Raw genomic sequence first — 17,500 nt, 5'->3', positions numbered from 1 at the left:
CAAGGTAAGACCACTCACACACACACTCTCACACACACTCTCACACACACACACTCTCACACACACTCTCACACACACTCTCACACACACACACACACACGCACACACACACACACACACACACACACACACTCTCACACACACACACACGCACGCGCACGCACACACACACACACACACACACACACACACACACACACACACACACACACAAGGGCTGTACCCAACTCTACATTTTGTGATACGGTGTTCACATGCGCAAGACAGAGCATAATGCGTTGTTATCAACTGGTTTTGCTAACAATGGCTAACTTAGCTAGAATTTCAAAAATCAGGCCAGCGTGTTTTTTTCGCCTCATGTCAGGTGTCATGTCGGGTGTCATGTCGGGTGTGAGGTCAATCCCAACGCCAAATTCCTTCTTCCCTTTTGAACGGGAACGCAGCGTTGGTCTCTATTGGCCTGACAATGGGATGATGTCACCGTTTCCCCGTTCTGAATGACAAACATGCCATTGCACATTTCTTATGTGTGGTCTCTGTCTCTTTATATGTCTGTGTCTCGTTGTCTGTCTGTCTGTCTGTCTGTCTGTCTGTCTGTCTGTCTCTGTCTGTGTCTCTTGTTCTCTGTCTGTCTGTCTGTCTGTCTGTCTGTGTCTCGTTCACTGTCTGTGTCTCGTTCTCTGTCTGTCTCTGTCTGTGTCTCGTTCTCTGTCTGTGTGTGTGTCTCTGTCTGTCTGTCTGTCTCTCGTTCTGTCTGTGTCTGTCTCCAGGGTACAGAGCAGGCTGTAAGCCGGCTCCAGCAGCTGTTCCCTGAGCTGCAGGTGTTGTCTGTGAGTGGGAACTACTGCACAGACAAGAAGCCCTCCGCCATGAACTGGCTCCTGGGCCGGGGCAAGTCTGCCGTGTGTGAGGCCACCATCCCCTCCAGGGTGATCAGAGAGGTACGCCACCTCCGCTCTCCTCTTCCTGTTACTCCTCCTCTCTCCTCTTACTGTTACTCCCCCTCTCTTCCTGTTACTCCTCTCTCTCTCTCTTCATGTTACTCCTCTCTTCCTGTTACTCCTCTCTCTCTCCTTCTCTCTTCCTGTTACTCCTCCGCTCTCCTCTTCCGGTTACTCCTTCTCTCTCCTCTTCCTGTGACTCCTCTCTCTCTCTCTTCCTGTTACTCCCCCTCTCTTCCTGTTACTCCTCTCTCTCTCCTTCTCTCTTCCTGTTACTCCTCCTCCTCTTCCTGTTACTCCTCCTCTCTCTCTTCCTGTTACTCCTCCTCTCTTCCTGTTACTCCTCTCTCTCCTTCTCTCTTCCTGTTACTCCTTCTCTCTTCCTGTTACTCCTCTCTCCCTGTTACTCCTCCCTTCCTGTTACACCTTCTCTCTTCCTGTTACTCCTCTCTCTCTCCTTCTCTCTTCCTGTTACTCCTTCTCTCTTCCTGTTACTCCTCTCTCTCTCCTTCTCTCTTCCTGTTACTCCTTCTCTCTTCCTGTTACTCCTCTCTCCCTGTTACTCCTCCCTTCCTGTTACTCCTTCTCTCTTCCTGTTACTCCCTCTCTCTTCCTGTTACTCCCTCTCTCTTCCTGTTACTCCCTCTCTCTTCCTGTTACTCCTTCTCTCTTCCTGTTACTCCCTCTCTCTTCCTGTTACTCCTCTCTCCCTGTTAATCCTCCCTTCCTGTTACTCCCTCTCTCTTCCTGTTACTCCTTCTCTCTTCCTGTTACTCCTCTCTTCCTGTTACTCTCTCTCTTCCTGTTACTCCTTCTCTCTTCCTGTTACTCCTCTCTCTCTCTTCCTGTTACTCTCTCTCTTCCTGTTACTCCTCTTTCCGATACTCCTCCTCTCTTTCTTCTGTGCTGAATGCTGAGGAGGGAGTTGACCTGGTCACTATCAGGCTCTTATCTTCAGTGAGATACTCCATGCTGACAGTGCATTTCATGCATGTATTAACCTTTAACCAGCTTGAGACGCATTGAGATTCAAATCTCTTTTCCCAAGAGCGACCTGGCCAAGAACGGCAGCAGTACAAACCGTTTCATACAGAACACACCCACATTACAAACAATAGATCAGCTGAAAAGTGCCATAGTGTAGTAAAGGGAAGCCATGTAATCCCATTTCAATTAAAACAATTCCAATTATCAATAGAGTCTGTTTCTACAGATTTCACTATGCCTTTAAATTCATTCAGAGTGACTAGATCCCAGAGTCTAAGTCCATTATTTTGCAGGCTATTCCACGCAGAAAACACACAAGGATTTCTTTCCCAGCTCGGCTCTCAGAACTCAGACAGTCATGATGGACTCCAGATGGAAACTAGCCTCCGGTCTACAATCTGGCATATTTACATGTACATGTTCATCAATATGCACTGACCTGATTTAAATAAATTAAATTAAATTAAGCACAGTGCAGAGAAAGGAGAGGCAGTAGGCGCAGGTGGGCCGCGTTCCCAAACCCTCACGGTCGCCCCCCCCTCCGTGCCCCAGGTCCTGAAGAGCAGCGCTGCCGCCCTGGTGGAGCTCAACGTCAACAAGAACCTGGTGGGCTCGGCCATGGCCGGGAGCATCGGGGGCTTCAACGCCCACGCCGCCAACATCGTAGCCGCCATCTACATCGCCTGTGGACAGGTACCAGCTCTGAGAAACGCCGGGCTTAGGTTCAGTCTGCCCGGGCACATTAGGTCTGCCCAGACCGTAGAGATGTTTAAGTCTTCTTTAAAGACTCATCTGTTCTCCCAGGCCTTCAACTCAGGTTGAGCTGGACACCCGATGACCCCTGTATTGTTCTGTATTTTATATTTCTTATTGTGTATTGTGGATGATGTATTGTAGTGTTCTGTTGCGTGCTGTGTGGTTTGTTGCTCTGGAGCTGTACAGCACTTTGGTCAACCTCGGTTGTTTTAAATGTGCTTTATAGATAAAATTTGAGGTGTGTGCGTGTGTGTGCGTGTGTGTTTGTGCGCGTGTGTGTTTGTGCGCGTGTTTGTGTGTGTGTTTGTGTGTGTGTGCGTGTGTGTGTGTGTGTGTGTAGGACCCAGCCCAGACGGTGGGCAGCTCTAACTGCATCACCCTGATGGAGGCAGCGGGCGTGGGGGGGGAGGACCTGTACATCAGCTGCACCATGCCCTCCATAGAGCTGGGCACCGTGGGGGGGGGCACCAACCTGGCCCCCCAGCAAGCCTGCCTACAGGTACCACACACTACTGTGTGTGTGTGTGTGTGTGTGTGTGTGTGTGTGTGTGTGAGAGAGTGTGTGAGAGAGTGTGTGCGTGAAAGAGTGCGTGAGAGTGTGTGTGTGTGTGTGCAAGAGTATGCGAGAGTGTGTGTGTGAGATTGTGTGTGTGCGAGTGTGTGTGCAAGAGTGTGTGTGCAATAGTGTGTGTGCAAGAGTGTGTGTGCAAGAGAGAGTGTGTGAGAGTGTGTGCGAATGTGAGAGATATAGCTGTCTACAAGCAGACCCCGGTCTCCAGTGTGACTGACCTTTGTGTGCGTGTGTGTGTGCGTGTGTGTGTGCGCGTGTGTGTGTGTGTGCGTGTCTCTGTGTGCGCGTGTGTGTGTGTGTCTGTGTGTGCGTGTGTGTGTGTGTGTGTGTGTAGATGCTGGGTGTGCAGGGCTCCAGCGTGGAGCACCCTGGTCAGAACGGTCGTCAGCTGGCCAGCGTGGTCTGTGCCACCGTCCTGGCGGGGGAACTGTCCCTCATGGCCGCCCTCGCAGCCGGACACCTGGTCAAGAGCCACATGACTCACAACAGGTACCAGACCAGACCACACACACACACACACACACACACACAACAGGTACCAGACCACACACACACACACACACACACACACAACAGGTACCAGACCACACACACACACACAACAGGTACCAGACCACACACACACAACAGGTACGAGACCAGACCACACACACTCACACACACACACAACAGGTACTAGCCCACACACACACACAACAGGTACCAACACACACACACACACACACACAACAGGTACTAGCCCCCCGCCCCCCCCCCACACACACACACACACATAACAGGTACCCCCCCCCACACATACACACACACACATACACATAACAGATACCACCCCTCCCCCCACACACACACACACACACAGACACACCAGGTCCAAGCCCACACACACTTCCTGTCTGTTTCCTTGACTCTATGAAAGCACGTCCACTTCCTTCTTCTTCTTCTTCGTTTTCAAATAACCCTGTAACCTGTCCAGCCGGTTGAGCGCAGTCCTTGCCGATCGTCTGGTGACTGACTGACTGAACTGAACTACGTTTCCCAGGTGTAACGTCAACACTGACCTGCCAGAAACGCCACTGCACACCGAAGAGGCAGCGTGACAGAGGCTCCAACCAATCAGAAGAGAGTCTTCTGGGGACTACAACAGAGGACGTAACAGTGAGTTCTGGAGGGGGAGGGGCTTTCAGATCGTCTCCCAGAATTCCCCAGAACATCGACCAGCCCAGAAGAGGCGGAGTCTGTTTATTAAGACATGAATAAATGCGCGGCTTTTAAAGGAAGTGGGTTGTGTTGACCTGGACCCTGAACAGTGGACCTGGGGAGTTGCCTCTGGACTGAGGACTGGACCCGACGCGCACGCGCACGTGCGCTCTCACACTCTGTGGATACTGGGACTGGTCAGCCTTGTTTACCAGGAATGTAGAAGAAGAATGACCTCCAGCAGGAAGCAGTCCAGCAGGAAGCAGTCCAGCAGGAAGCAGTCCAGCAGGAGGTTATCTTTTCGATGCCGTGTGTTTTGCCTGTTTTTCCGAGCGATTTTCGTGACACCTGGTGGAGGGGGTGTAGCACGCGCCAAGGACAGATCCGTTTTGGAGCAGATCCGAACCAAGGGGGCGGACCCACAGATGTTAACGTTGTGAGATACAGCGTTTTTGGCCTTGCTATTTAATGCACCACAGTGACACCTGGTGTTTATTTTTGATATTGCGAGACGGGGCGTTTGGCCGATCCTCAAATTATTTTTCACTTACGTTAACATCGAGAGATGCCCTTCTCATAACTAATAACGCCCACTCAAACATTCAACAACAGCACATGCTGACGACATGCGGCACGGGCAGAGGTCTGCGCCCCCTAGTGGCCTTCTAGTTGTTTGAATTATTTTGTTTTTTCGGGGGGAAGCTCACAAATGTGCCATTGTCTTCAGGTAGATTGGAGGTTGATATCAGGACAGGGCTTATGCTGTTATTGGCACTGATTACAACGCTTTATCACGGATAGTGGAATAATACATTCAGCCTCCGCACCTGCAGGTGTGTGATTGTTTTGAATCTGTAGTACTCAATGAGAATCATGTCAATAAGAGTCACCAACTTATAATTGTCAGGTTATACTACGAACAGTAATGTACCAAGTCATGTGTGCACTGGAATGTAAGGACGTGTATCCTAAGCTTGCTAACATTAATGGGGTCGACATTTCCCTAAACGAGAGCTGTTTTGCACTTGCCAAAAGTAGTCATTTGAAAGATGATTACTGTGATAGTGAAATTAGTTCTGAGCTGAAAAGGAGGTTTGAATGTATTTTTTATTTAAGTTATGTGCTTTTGGAAGCAGCCAGTCTAAATTGAGGTGCTGTACTGTGTATGCTCATTATGAATCAATAATTAGTTCTTTAAATGGACGCATCGCAGGCCAGAGAAACGGCAGCTGTGAGCTACAGCCATCGGGGTCCCAAGCACCCCTCCCCTCCCCTCCAGTAGGCTGGACTGTCCAGGAGCTCATACATGGTTGTGTTTGTCTGCCTCTGAGCTCTGTTTGACCAAGTCATTGACAGACCCCCGTTGACCGTGTACAGTCCTGGGTGAGTGTTTTCGATGTGCACATGTTGGAGAACTTGGAACACAAAGCCATATCAGTTGACATAAGCTGCTGCTCTAGATGCTTGCATTTATTGAACAAAAGACAGATGAACAACATTCATTGTAAACAGGATTAATTTGCACGCTGGGAGATGTACAGTATACAAGTGCAATGGACTCCAGGTGTGGATTAGAAGATTTCATGTTTGCTATTTGTTGAAACACACAGAAGCTCATTTCTGGCCCTGTATTTTCAGAAGCCTTAGCTGGATTTAGCTCAACCAATTTGTTCAAATCATACCCATCTCTGTCCATTGATTTCCTATGTCCACTGTATTTTGTTACAAACCCCAGAATTAATGCTGATGTAGTATCTCCCCCCCCCCCCCCCCCATTAAAACCACTGGCTCTTTGTACAGTACACGTCTTGTTTACTGAAATTGTATCAACACATTACAGAATCTACCGGAGAAGAATGATGTTCTTTCTAAGCAGGTAAAGAAGTGGCACGTTTCACAGTAGTTTCATTTCCCATCCCGACTGCGTTAGCGTGATCGTTCCATTCACACGGTTATCACCGTTACATTCAGTGCAAATGCAACCACCAGCAGCTAAGCTCTGGGAGAGATATCTACCGCAGGTGAAACAGCAGCTAAGCTCTTGGGAGAGATATCTACCGCAGGTGGAACAGCTTCACAACCAGCAGCTAAGCTCTTGGGAGAGATATCTACCGCAGGTGAACCAGCAGCTAAGCTCTTGGGAGAGATATCTACCGCAGGTGAACCAGCAGCTAAGCTCTTGGGAGAGATATCTACCGCAGGTGAAACAGCTTCACAACCAGCAGCTAAGCTCTTGGGAGAGAGATCTACCGCAGGTGAAACAGCAGCTAAGCTCTTGGGAGAGATATCTACCGCAGGTGAAACAGCTTCACAACCAGCAGCTAAGCTGTTGGGAGAGATATCTACCGCAGGTGAAACAGCTTCACAACCAGCAGCTAAGCTCTTGGGAGAGATATCTACCGCAGGTGAAACAGCTTCACAACCAGCAGCTAAGCTCAGGGAGAGATATCTACCGCAGGTGAAACAGCTTCACAACCAGCAGCTAAGCTCTTGGGAGAGATATCTACCGCAGGTGAAACAGCTTCACAACCAGCAGCTAAGCTCTTGGGAGAGATATCTACCGCAGGTGAAACAGCTTCACAACCAGCAGCTAAGCTCTTGGGAGAGATATCTACCGCAGGTGAAACAGCAGCTAAGCTCTTGGAAGAGATATCTACCGCAGGTGAAACAGCTTCACAAGTAGGCCGCTCTCCACTTAGCCCGTGGCTCGGTATCATCCGGCTTAAACCTGCCTCTCCTAAACCTGCCTCTCCTAAACCTGCCTCTCCTAAACCTGCCTCTCCTAAACCTGCCTCTCCTAGGTTCCCCGGGGCCCCGCCCAGCTAATTCTGTGAGGCTTAGCGATAGAGGGTATCAAGACTGTAGTACTGTATGCGTCTTCCCAGATAGCAAACGGATCTGGGCCGTATATGGGCCGGATCTGGGCCGTATATGGGCCGGAACTAAGCAACAAGTGCCGGATCTGGCCTGGCCGTATATGGGCCGGAACTAAGCAACAAGTGCCTGTATATGGCCCTGATCGGATTGCTGTCTGGGTACGCTCTTAAAGGAGCTAAGAGAATCACCGATTGAATGATATTCAGGTAGAAAATGCAGCCGTCATAAATTTGCTTGTGCCATCGATGAAGGACAGAGGGGCTTTGTCCACAGGTACACGTACAAAGTTGAAATCACTTGACCGTGTTGCGCTAACTGAATGGTTGGAATGAGCAGCATACAGTACATTACATACCACCACCCACTTGGCTTAAAAACTGTCTCCATTGGACAGTGAAATTGATTGGCATATGGCTCCTTCAATGAGCGAGCGTATTGGTGAAACGCATGTTTTTGCTGATTGCATTATCACAATGTTTAGATAAAAGCAATTATGAAATGAGTTTGACATCTTTATAACACCCCCCCTCACACCCTTGGTTTTATACAAATAATTAGACTCTGTTTATGGTGCCATTATTTCACAGAAGTACCCAGCAAGAAATAGACTGTATATCTGCTGTACCTACATGCTACTCCTGCTCCTGTCCAAACACCATGGAAAGGCCTCCACACACTCCTCACACTCATGGTCATAACTTCCTCACAGGAAGAGGAGCAAGAGGGAGCCATACTCATAATATCCAAACAGGTCTGCAGACACTTCTCTATTGAGTTCATCGGTGTAATACTGTGTATATAATATATATTATTATTATTATATATATATATATATAATACTGCACCCACTCCCAGAACACAAGTACAGCATATCTTCCACTCTAACGGCTTGGCTCCACTGGGTCCGTTAGCGTCAGCGTCAACCATCGGCTATCAGACGCTGGTTCCACTGCAGCCGTTATGTTCAGGGACAGCGTCCGAAGTTAAAGGTTCATTTCTTGATTTTTGCCGGTAGGACGTCGACACTGACGGCCGCGGTGGAGCCGAGGAGTAGGAGGAGTAAGAGGAGTAAGAGGAGTGAGAGGAGTAAGAGGAGTAAGAGGAGTAGGAGGAGTAAGAGGAGTAAGAGGAGTAAGAGGAGTGAGAGGAGTAAGAGGAGTAGGAGGAGTAAGAGGAGTAAGAGGAGTAAGGCATATGGGGTTGACTCCGCCCCACTTGACATTGTACAGCTGGAGCAGATGTGTTAATGGTTGGAGACCGATACTGTACATAATGTACAATAAATCAAGACATCTAAAAAAATAAAATAAATTGTGCTGCTACAGCGTGTCAACGACGACACGCAAGTACAACCCCAAGGTTAAGAAACATGGAGATCTTTTGTACATCTAACATTTTGAAAACCAAAAAAAAAAAAGTTTCTTTTCGTCTCGTCCCTCCATCAGTACCAACGAGTGGTGTTTCACCAGAGGGACGAGGACAGAAAGGTCAAGTCTTCTGTCATAGGGGTCACGGGACAATGACAACCCTCTGGACTTGTAGCTTTTTTTTTTTTTTGTTTGTTACTTATTTACAACCAAAACGATCATATCAGCAAGAGTCGCTTTGTTTCATTCGTTGTATTAGCAAAAAATTAGCAGCATGAGAGTAAGCTGTGAGACCACTAATTATTATTTATAAAAACCTAAAATCAACAAAAAGCAGGAGCAAACTCCATTTCTTAAAAAAGGACGACTACAAAAAGCAGGACTAAAATAGAGCCAGTTCTGTCTTTCAGCCGAGGGACAAAAACCTTTCTCATAAACTTCTTAGAACATATACATACATTTATATATTATATCAATATATCTCTGTCAGAAAAACCATGTACAAACTGACATTTGGCTACACGTGTACATGTCAGTCTGCATCACTGTGGGCTCTAGCGTGAGTAGCTTACAGGCTAGCACGTTAGCTAGCAAAGGAGCTGACAATGGAGGAACTGAGGTGGAGGCTAAAAGGTTAGCATGAACGGCTGGCGGCAGAGTAGTCTTCAGTCTGTTGTCACGGGTGCAGTGGGTCTTCTGGGCCTGTTGGGGGCGTTGCAGCTTGGGGCAGGGAGAGTGTGTGTGTGGTGTGTGTGTGTGTGTGTGTGTGTGTGTGTGTGTGTGTGTGTGTGTGTGGTGTGTGTGTGTGGTGTGTGTGTGTGTGTGTGCGCGTGCTCGGAGCCGGACAGTTGCAAGGCCTGGTGCGCTGGGGAATGAGAGAGAGTCATTTCAGTTAACAAAGCTATTCACACAAAGAGCTTCATTCTTGGACACAATAACGGCGTTCTCTTGTCACGGTCGGCATCAGTCACGGCCTCTGAACTGCGCAGCGTCATGCTGGGTGCTCACAGGAGCTCGCTCGATCGTCTCGTTGAGAGAGGTCAGGGGAGAATTTTTACAGCTCACTTTTCTGGCCCCTGGGTGATACTGTTTTTTTTTGTTTCCCTCTGGAATATGTAGGGGTGGGACCTATGCCCCCCCCATTGCTCTCTTTAAAGCGCGTTGTGTTGCCTCTGTGTATGAAATGCGCTATACAAATAAAGTTTGAGTTGAGGGTAGGGCTGCACAATTAATCGTGAATTAATCGAAATCGCGATGATGACCTCCGCCATTAACTAATCGCAAAAGGCCGCAATTAATGTGATTCATAATTTTGCTTTGAATTGAGTGTGCTAGGACTACACGGACGAATCACAGGCGCTAATGCTGTCTGACCAATCACATGCGTTCCCTCTGAGTGGTTACGAAAAAGATGATGTGGCTCAAGCCCAGCAGGTCATATGCAAACTGTGCAGAGCTAAAGCTATTACTTTGAAATATTAATCGCAATTATTAATCGCAATTACCATTTTGAAGCAAATAATCGCAAATGATTATCTTTTGTCCTAATCGTGCAGCCCTAGTTGAGGGTCAGGTGAGCCGTTACCTGGGGGTCTCAGAACAGGATGGGCTTGCCCGCCGTCTTGTCCTGGACGTAGGAGGTGAAGCGTTTGAGGAACTTGGGGTACTCCCTCTTCGCCACGGCTCTGAGGACGGAGGCAGGAGCCCAGCCTCCGGGATTCACTGGACGGACACACACACACGGACACACACACACACACACACGCAGGCACACACACACACACACACACACACACACATACACGCGATCCTCTACATCCCGTCACTGTATTTTCACGTGTTTACACCCAACAACATCAGGAAATGTAGGCTTCTTTTAAGCATCATTTCTTATATTTCTCTTGACGTGCTCCTCTATGTTCTATTACTTGAACAAGACGAAGGTTGTGTTTCTGCTCGGGCCATTTTACCAGCCTGGATGTGAACTTACCATTGGCCACGTAGGTGATCTTACAGAGGATGTTGTCTCGGCTGATCTCCTTGTCGCCCTCTGGTGGACTGACCAGGGTCTGGCAGATCAGGGCGATGTTGATTTTGGCGCGGACACACCTGTTTGTGGGCTGGGGGGGGGGGGGTGACGACGACAGGGAGGGAAGATTGAACCGGAAGTTTTCTCCTATAGCTCTAGTCTCCATCTTCACATCCTCACAATCACATACAGTAGGACCTCGGAGATCTGAGAGACCCTAACCCGCTAACCTCAGAGATCTGGGCTAACCCTAACCCGCTAACCTCCGAGATCTGGGCTAACCCTAACCCACTAACCTCAGAGATCTGAGACCCTAACCCACTAACCTCAGAGATCTGGGCTAACCCTAACCCACTAACCTCAGAGATCTGGGCTAACCCTAACCCACTAACCTCAGAGATCTGGGCTAACCCTAACCCACTAACCTCAGAGATCTGGGCTAACCCTAACCCACTAACCTCAGAGATCTGGGCTAACCCTAACCCACTAACCTCAGAGATCTGGGCTAACCCTAACCCACTAACCTCAGAGATCTGGGCTAACCCTAACCCACTAACCTCAGAGATCTGAGACCCTAACCCACTAACCTCAGAGATCTGGGCTAACCCTAACCCACTAACCCTAACCCGCTAACCTCAGAGATCTGGGCTAACCCTAACCCACTAACCTCAGAGATCTGGGCTAACCCTAACCCACTAACCTCAGAGATCTGAGACCCTAACCCACTAACCTCAGAGATCTGGGCTAACCCTAACCCACTAACCTCAGAGATCTGGGCTAACCCTAACCCACTAACCTCAGAGATCTGGGCTAACCCTAACCCACTAACCTCAGAGATCTGGGCTAACCCTAACCCACTAACCTCAGAGATCTGGGCTAACCCTAACCCACTAACCTCAGAGATCTGGGCTAACCCTAACCCACTAACCTCAGAGATCTGGGCTAACCCTAACCCACTAACCTCAGAGATCTGGGCTAACCCTAACCCACTAACCTCAGAGATCTGGGCTAACCCTAACCCACTAACCTCAGAGATCTGGGCTAACCCTAACCCACTAACCTCAGAGATCTGGGCTAACCCTAACCCACTAACCTCAGAGATCTGGGCTAACCCTAACCCACTAACCTCAGAGATCTGGGCTAACCCTAACCCACTAACCTCAGAGATCTGGGCTAACCCTAACCCGCTAACCTCATAGATCTGGGCTAACCCTAACCCACTAACCCACTAACCTCAGAGATCTGGGCTAACCCTAACCCACTAACCTCAGAGATCTGGGCTAACCCTAACCCACTAACCTCAGAGATCTGGGCTAACCCTAACCCAGGCTAACCCTAACCCGCTAACCTCAGAGATCTGGGCTAACCCTAACCCACTAACCTCAGAGATCTGGGCTAACCCTAACCCACTAACCTCAGAGATCTGGACTAACCCTAACCCACTAACCTCAGAGATCTGGTACTAACCCTAACCCGCTAACCTCAGAGATCTGGGCTAACCCTAACCCACTAACCTCAGAGATCTGGGCTAACCCTAACCCACTAACCTCAGAGATCTGGGCTAACCCTAACCCACTAACCTCAGAGATCTGGGCTAACCCTAACCCACTAACCTCAGAGATCTGGGCTAACCCTAACCCACTAACCTCAGAGATCTGGGCTAACCCTAACCCACTAACCTCAGAGATCTGGGCTAACCCTAACCCACTAACCTCAGATCTGGGCTAACCCTAACCCACTAACCTCAGAGATCTGGGCTAACCCTAACCCACTAACCTCAGAGATCTGGGCTAACCCTAACCCACTAACCTCAGAGATCTGGGCTAACCCTAACCCAGGCTAACCCTAACCCACTAACCTCAGAGATCTGGGCTAACCCTAACCCACTAACCTCAGAGATCTGGGCTAACCCTAACCCAGGCTAACCCTAACCCACTAACCTCAGAGATCTGAGAGACCCTAACCCACTAACCTCAGAGATCTGGGCTAACCCTAACCCACTAACCTCAGAGATCTGGGCTAACCCTAACCCAGGCTAACCCTAACCCACTAACCTCAGAGATCTGGCCTAACCCTAACCCACTAACCTCAGAGATCTGGGCTAACCCTAACCCACTAACCTCAGAGATCTGGGCTAACCCTAACCCACTAACCTCAGAGATCTGGGCTAACCCTAACCCAGGCTAACCCTAACCCCCTAACCTCAGAGATCTGGGCTAACCCTAACCCCGGAAGTAGCCGTCAAATTCAACATTTTACTGTAACGCTGTAATGTGACAAAATGGCTAGCACGAAAACGCAAGTATAGTTGGTTATTTGATTGGGTATTTATTGATTTATTCTGAGTTTAAACGACATAAGTAGGGTGGTCTGTGCTGACCTGTGCGTTATCGTGGTCCACTGAGAAGTTGCAGACCACCCAGGTGTCCGGGTCGTTCTCGTTGTTGGCCAGGATCTTCCTCATGGCCGACAGGTACAGCACATCCCTCTGAGACGCAGGCCACACCCTCTACAACACACACACACAGGAAGTTAGATGGAGGACACGCCCTCTACAACACACACACACAGGAAGTTAGATGGAGGACACGCCCTCTACAACACACACACACAGGAAGTTAGATGGAGGACACGCCCTCTACAACACACACACACACAGGAAGTTAGATGGAGGACACGCCCTTGCAAGCCTTGCAGCAACAACAGAATAATGATTTATAAGAAGATAATGATAATTTTAAATGCATAATTATTAATAATTATTATTAATAATTAAATAAAAGTGTAAGTATGGTGTGTGTAAAGTGTAGGTGTGTGAAATGTGCATTGTTTGCATGCTAGTGTGTGTTTGCATGTTAGTGTGTGTTTGCATGTTACAGTGTATTTGTGTGTGTTTGCATGTAAGTGTGTGTTTGCGTGTTAGTGTATGTTGGTGTGTGTTTGCATGTTAGTGTGTGTTTGCGTGTTAGTGTGTGTGTTTGCATGTTATTGTGTGTTTGCTTGTGTGTGTGTGTGTTTGCATGTTAGTGTGTGTTTGCGTGTGTTTGCATGTTAGTGTGTGTTTGCGTGTGTGTGTGTGTGTGTGTTAGTGTGTGTGCACAGTGTGAGTGTGAATGTGTCAGGGTCACAGGCAGCCGGCCATTAGTGTCCATTGTTCCCAAGCCTGGTCGCCTGGTGGAAAAAGCTGTCCCAGAGTCTGCTCTCTCCCCCAGGCTGAGTCTGCTCTCTCCCCCAGGCTGAGTCTGCTCTCTCCCCCAGGCTGAGTCTGCTCTCTCCCCCAGGCTGAGTCTGCTCTCTCCCCCAGGCTGAGTCTGCTCTCTCCCCCAGGCTGAGTCTGCTCTCTCCCCCAGGCTGAGTCTGCTCTCTCCCCCAGGCTGAGTCTGCTCTCTCCCCCAGGCTGAGTCTCTCTCCCCCAGGCTGAGTCTGCTCTCTCCCCCAGGCTGAGTCTGCTCTCTCCCCCAGGCTGAGTCTGCTCTCTCCCCCAGGCTGAGTCTGCTCTCTCCCCCAGGCTGAGTCTGCTCTCTCCCCCAGGCTGAGTCTGCTCTCTCCCCCAGGCTGAGTCTGCTCTCTCCCCCAGGCTGAGTCTGCTCTCTCCCCCAGGCTGAGTCTGCTCTCTCCCCCAGGCTGAGTCTGCTCTCTCCCCCAGGCTCGCCAACAATGGACTCTAATGGCCTGTTGCCTGCGTGTGTGTGTGTGTGTGTGTGTGTGTGTGTGTGTGCGTCTGTTCTCCTACCTTATGTGTCTGATAGACAATTACAGCGTTGTCTGATAACGTCTCCACGACATTGAAGTTTTCAATAGTGGCTGAAGAGAAAGGAGAAAGAGAAGTGTTATAATAACATCCGTACCAAACCCCCCCCCCCCCCCCCTCACCCTAACCCCCCCGCCCCGTTAGTCCGTTGTCACCGTGACGTTCAGGTGACTCACTCTCCCAGTCGTTGCGGTACTCGGTGTCCCAGAAGTAGTGGCAGAGCTCGTGTCCCGTCACCCCCTTCACGGCGTGGGTGGCCTTCAGAGGGTCCAGGACGATGCCGTTCTCCTCCACCTCCCTCCTGTACACCTACACACACACGCGCACGCACACACGCACGCACACACGCACGCACACACGCGAGGAGAGAGTTTTAATGATCTTAAAGAGGAACTGAGAAGAATGACGTTTTTTTTTTCCACAGATGACCGATGACCTCTCACCTTCATCTCGCCCTCCTCCACGACCAACTGCCAGTTGGCGTCTCCGCCCAGGTCCTGCAGGGAGTAGGTCATGTGGTTCTGCACCATCTCCTCCACCTATCACAGACGCCCGGGGACAGGAAGTGAGGCGGAGAAACAAGATGTCAAACAGAAAGTGAGACGAAGAAACAAAATGTCAAACAGGGAGTGGGGCAAAGAAACAAGATGTCAAACAGGAAGTGGGGCAAAGAAACAAGATGTCAAACAGGGAGTGGGGCAAAGAAACAAAATGTCAAACAGGGAGTGAGGCAAAGAAACAAGATGTCAAACAGGGAGTGGGGGAAAGAAACAAGATGTCAAACAGGAAGTGCGGCGAAGAAACAAGATATCAAACAGGAAGTGAGGCAAAGAAACAAGATATCAGTGCACCTCAGTAACTCACTGGAGGTTAACCTAGTTAGTCTGGGTGAGAGGAGACAGGCACCCACTGAGCATGTGCAGAACAGGCTATATGCACAACTCCAGCACTTCCTGAAATTAGACATGCTTCTCTATTTCCTGTCTCACACTATTGGATGAAATGATTATTCAGCTGTGCCTGATCATTGTGCTGCAGTCAGGCACACCTGATTAATCACCTCATCCAATAGTGTAGGACAGGAAATAGAGAAGCGTGTCTAATTTCAGGAAGTACTGGAGTTGTGCATATAGCCTATCGAGTGAGGACCAGACCACCGTGGCTCGCGTCCAGAGAGAGACTGAGAGGCCAGTCGGAGGGGAGGGAGCTGGCGGAGGGGAGGCAGACGTGGCGCGGGGGTTAAACGGACGCAGCCTTCGTGCAGAGAGGGAGGGGGGGGGGGGCGCCAGGCGAGTTATGCTGCAGTAATAATGGAGGTTTCCTCATTATTATGTCCTGGACAATGCTGCTCCAGTGGCTGGGGTGAGGCAGCGGTCATGCGGACAGAGCGCTCACAGAGCGGGCCCCCACCCACCCACCCACCCACCCACCCACACACCCACACACCCACACACACACACACACACACACACACACACACACACACGCGCGGAGGGCTGCCTGGGGCTGGGACGGGGGCTGGTTACCTCTGCACTGAATCTGTGATGGTTGTGGGGGGGGGCAGTGACTACCAGAGGACGGGACGAGTGGACATGAGGCTGGAGGGACAGAGAGGAAGAGACATGAGGGAGGACACAACACATCAGAGAGAGAGAGAGAGACACAACACAACACATCAGAGAGAGAGAGAGACACAACACATCAGAGAGAGAGAGAGAGAGAGAGAGAGAGACACAACACATCAGAGAGAGAGAGAGAGAGACACAACACAACACATCAGAGAGAGAGAGAGAGAGACACAACACATCAGAGAGAGAGACACAACACAACACATCAGAGAGAGAGAGAGAGAGACACAACACATCAGAGAGAGAGACACAACACAACACATCAGAGAGAGAGAGAGAGAGAGACACAACACATCAGAGAGAGAGAGAGAGAGACACAACACATCAGAGAGAGAGACACAACACAACACATCAGAGAGAGAGAGAGAGAGACACAACACATCAGAGAGAGAGACACAACACAACACATCAGAGAGAGAGAGAGAGAGAGACACAACACAACACATCAGAGAGAGAGAGAGAGAGACACAACACATCAGAGAGAGAGAGAGAGAGAGACACAACACAACACATCAGAGAGAGAGAGAGAGAGACACAACACAACACATCAGAGAGAGAGAGAGAGAGACACAACACATCAGAGAGAGAGAGAGAGAGAGACACAACACAACACATCAGAGAGAGAGAGAGAGAGACACAACACAACACATCAGAGAGAGAGAGAGAGAGACACAACACAACACATCAGAGAGAGAGAGAGAGACACAACACAACACATCAGAGAGAGAGAGAGAGAGAGACAACACAACACATCAGAGAGAGAGAGAGAGAGAGAGAGAGAGAGAGAGACACAACACAACACATCAGAGAGAGACACAACACAACACATCAGAGAGAGAGAGAGAGAGAGACAACACAACACATCAGAGAGAGAGAGAGAGAGAGAGAGAGAGAGAGAGAGAGAGACACAACACAACACATCAGAGAGAGAGAGAGAGACACAACACAACACATCAGAGAGAGAGAGAGAGACACAGAGAGAGAGAGAGAGAGGGAGAGAGAGGGAGAGAGAGAGACAGAACATATCAGAGACAACGAGAGAGAGTGAGAGAAAGAGAGAGAGAGGGAGAGAGAGAGAGGGGGGGGGGGAGAGAGAGGGAGAGACAGAGAGAGAGGGGGAGAGAGAGGGAGAGACAGAGAGAGAGGTAGAAGAGTAGGGCGGGTAGAGCAAGAGAGACAGAGGCGGAGGCGAGAGGAGAAGGTGCTAGAAACAGCAAGACAGATGTGATGATGATGATGATGATGATGAACACAGTGTTTAGGGAGTGTTCAGGTCTGATGGGGATGAATTACCTTGTCAGCGAATCTGTGTGAGCCGGTGGTGGAGTAGACGTCTCCTGTAGGAAGAGGACTGGACCGCTGTACTCTTGACTTCTCCGTCTGAGACTGGACACAC

General features: G+C 49.7%; 2 protein-coding genes across 2 annotated transcripts in view; one reads left to right on the top strand and one right to left on the bottom strand.

The window, feature by feature from the left end:
• LOC311325743 (3-hydroxy-3-methylglutaryl-coenzyme A reductase-like) overlaps window positions 1-8,277 on the top strand; it is a 16,993-nt gene extending 8,716 nt beyond the window's left edge. Inside the window, exons 13-19 of the mRNA XM_084458496.1 lie at window positions 1-4; window positions 771-941; window positions 2,481-2,621; window positions 3,025-3,183; window positions 3,590-3,744; window positions 4,295-6,422; window positions 6,892-8,277. The exon at window positions 1-4 is cut by the window's left edge and continues 102 nt beyond it. Coding sequence (XP_084314622.1) covers window positions 1-4; window positions 771-941; window positions 2,481-2,621; window positions 3,025-3,183; window positions 3,590-3,744; window positions 4,295-4,352 — 688 coding nt within the window. The 3' untranslated portion in view covers window positions 4,353-6,422; window positions 6,892-8,277. The remainder of the gene's footprint in view (window positions 5-770; window positions 942-2,480; window positions 2,622-3,024; window positions 3,184-3,589; window positions 3,745-4,294; window positions 6,423-6,891) is intronic.
• Window positions 8,278-9,475: 1,198 nt separating this feature from the next.
• The window catches only part of LOC311325748 (ceramide transfer protein-like), a 28,807-nt gene continuing 20,782 nt past the window's right edge, over window positions 9,476-17,500 (bottom strand). Inside the window, exons 10-18 of the mRNA XM_084458503.1 lie at window positions 17,398-17,490; window positions 16,003-16,074; window positions 14,920-15,015; window positions 14,653-14,785; window positions 14,459-14,529; window positions 13,106-13,234; window positions 10,687-10,816; window positions 10,282-10,418; window positions 9,476-9,561 (exon numbers count right to left, since the gene is read on the bottom strand). Coding sequence (XP_084314629.1) covers window positions 10,291-10,418; window positions 10,687-10,816; window positions 13,106-13,234; window positions 14,459-14,529; window positions 14,653-14,785; window positions 14,920-15,015; window positions 16,003-16,074; window positions 17,398-17,490 — 852 coding nt within the window. The 3' untranslated portion in view covers window positions 9,476-9,561; window positions 10,282-10,290. The remainder of the gene's footprint in view (window positions 9,562-10,281; window positions 10,419-10,686; window positions 10,817-13,105; window positions 13,235-14,458; window positions 14,530-14,652; window positions 14,786-14,919; window positions 15,016-16,002; window positions 16,075-17,397; window positions 17,491-17,500) is intronic.

Source organism: Borostomias antarcticus (genome assembly GCF_949987555.1).
Source record: "Borostomias antarcticus genome assembly, chromosome: 2".
Taxonomy (NCBI): Eukaryota; Metazoa; Chordata; class Actinopteri; order Stomiiformes; family Stomiidae; genus Borostomias; species Borostomias antarcticus.
The sequence above is the reverse complement of the archived record's forward strand: the minus strand, read 5'-3'. Positions and strand labels throughout refer to the sequence as shown.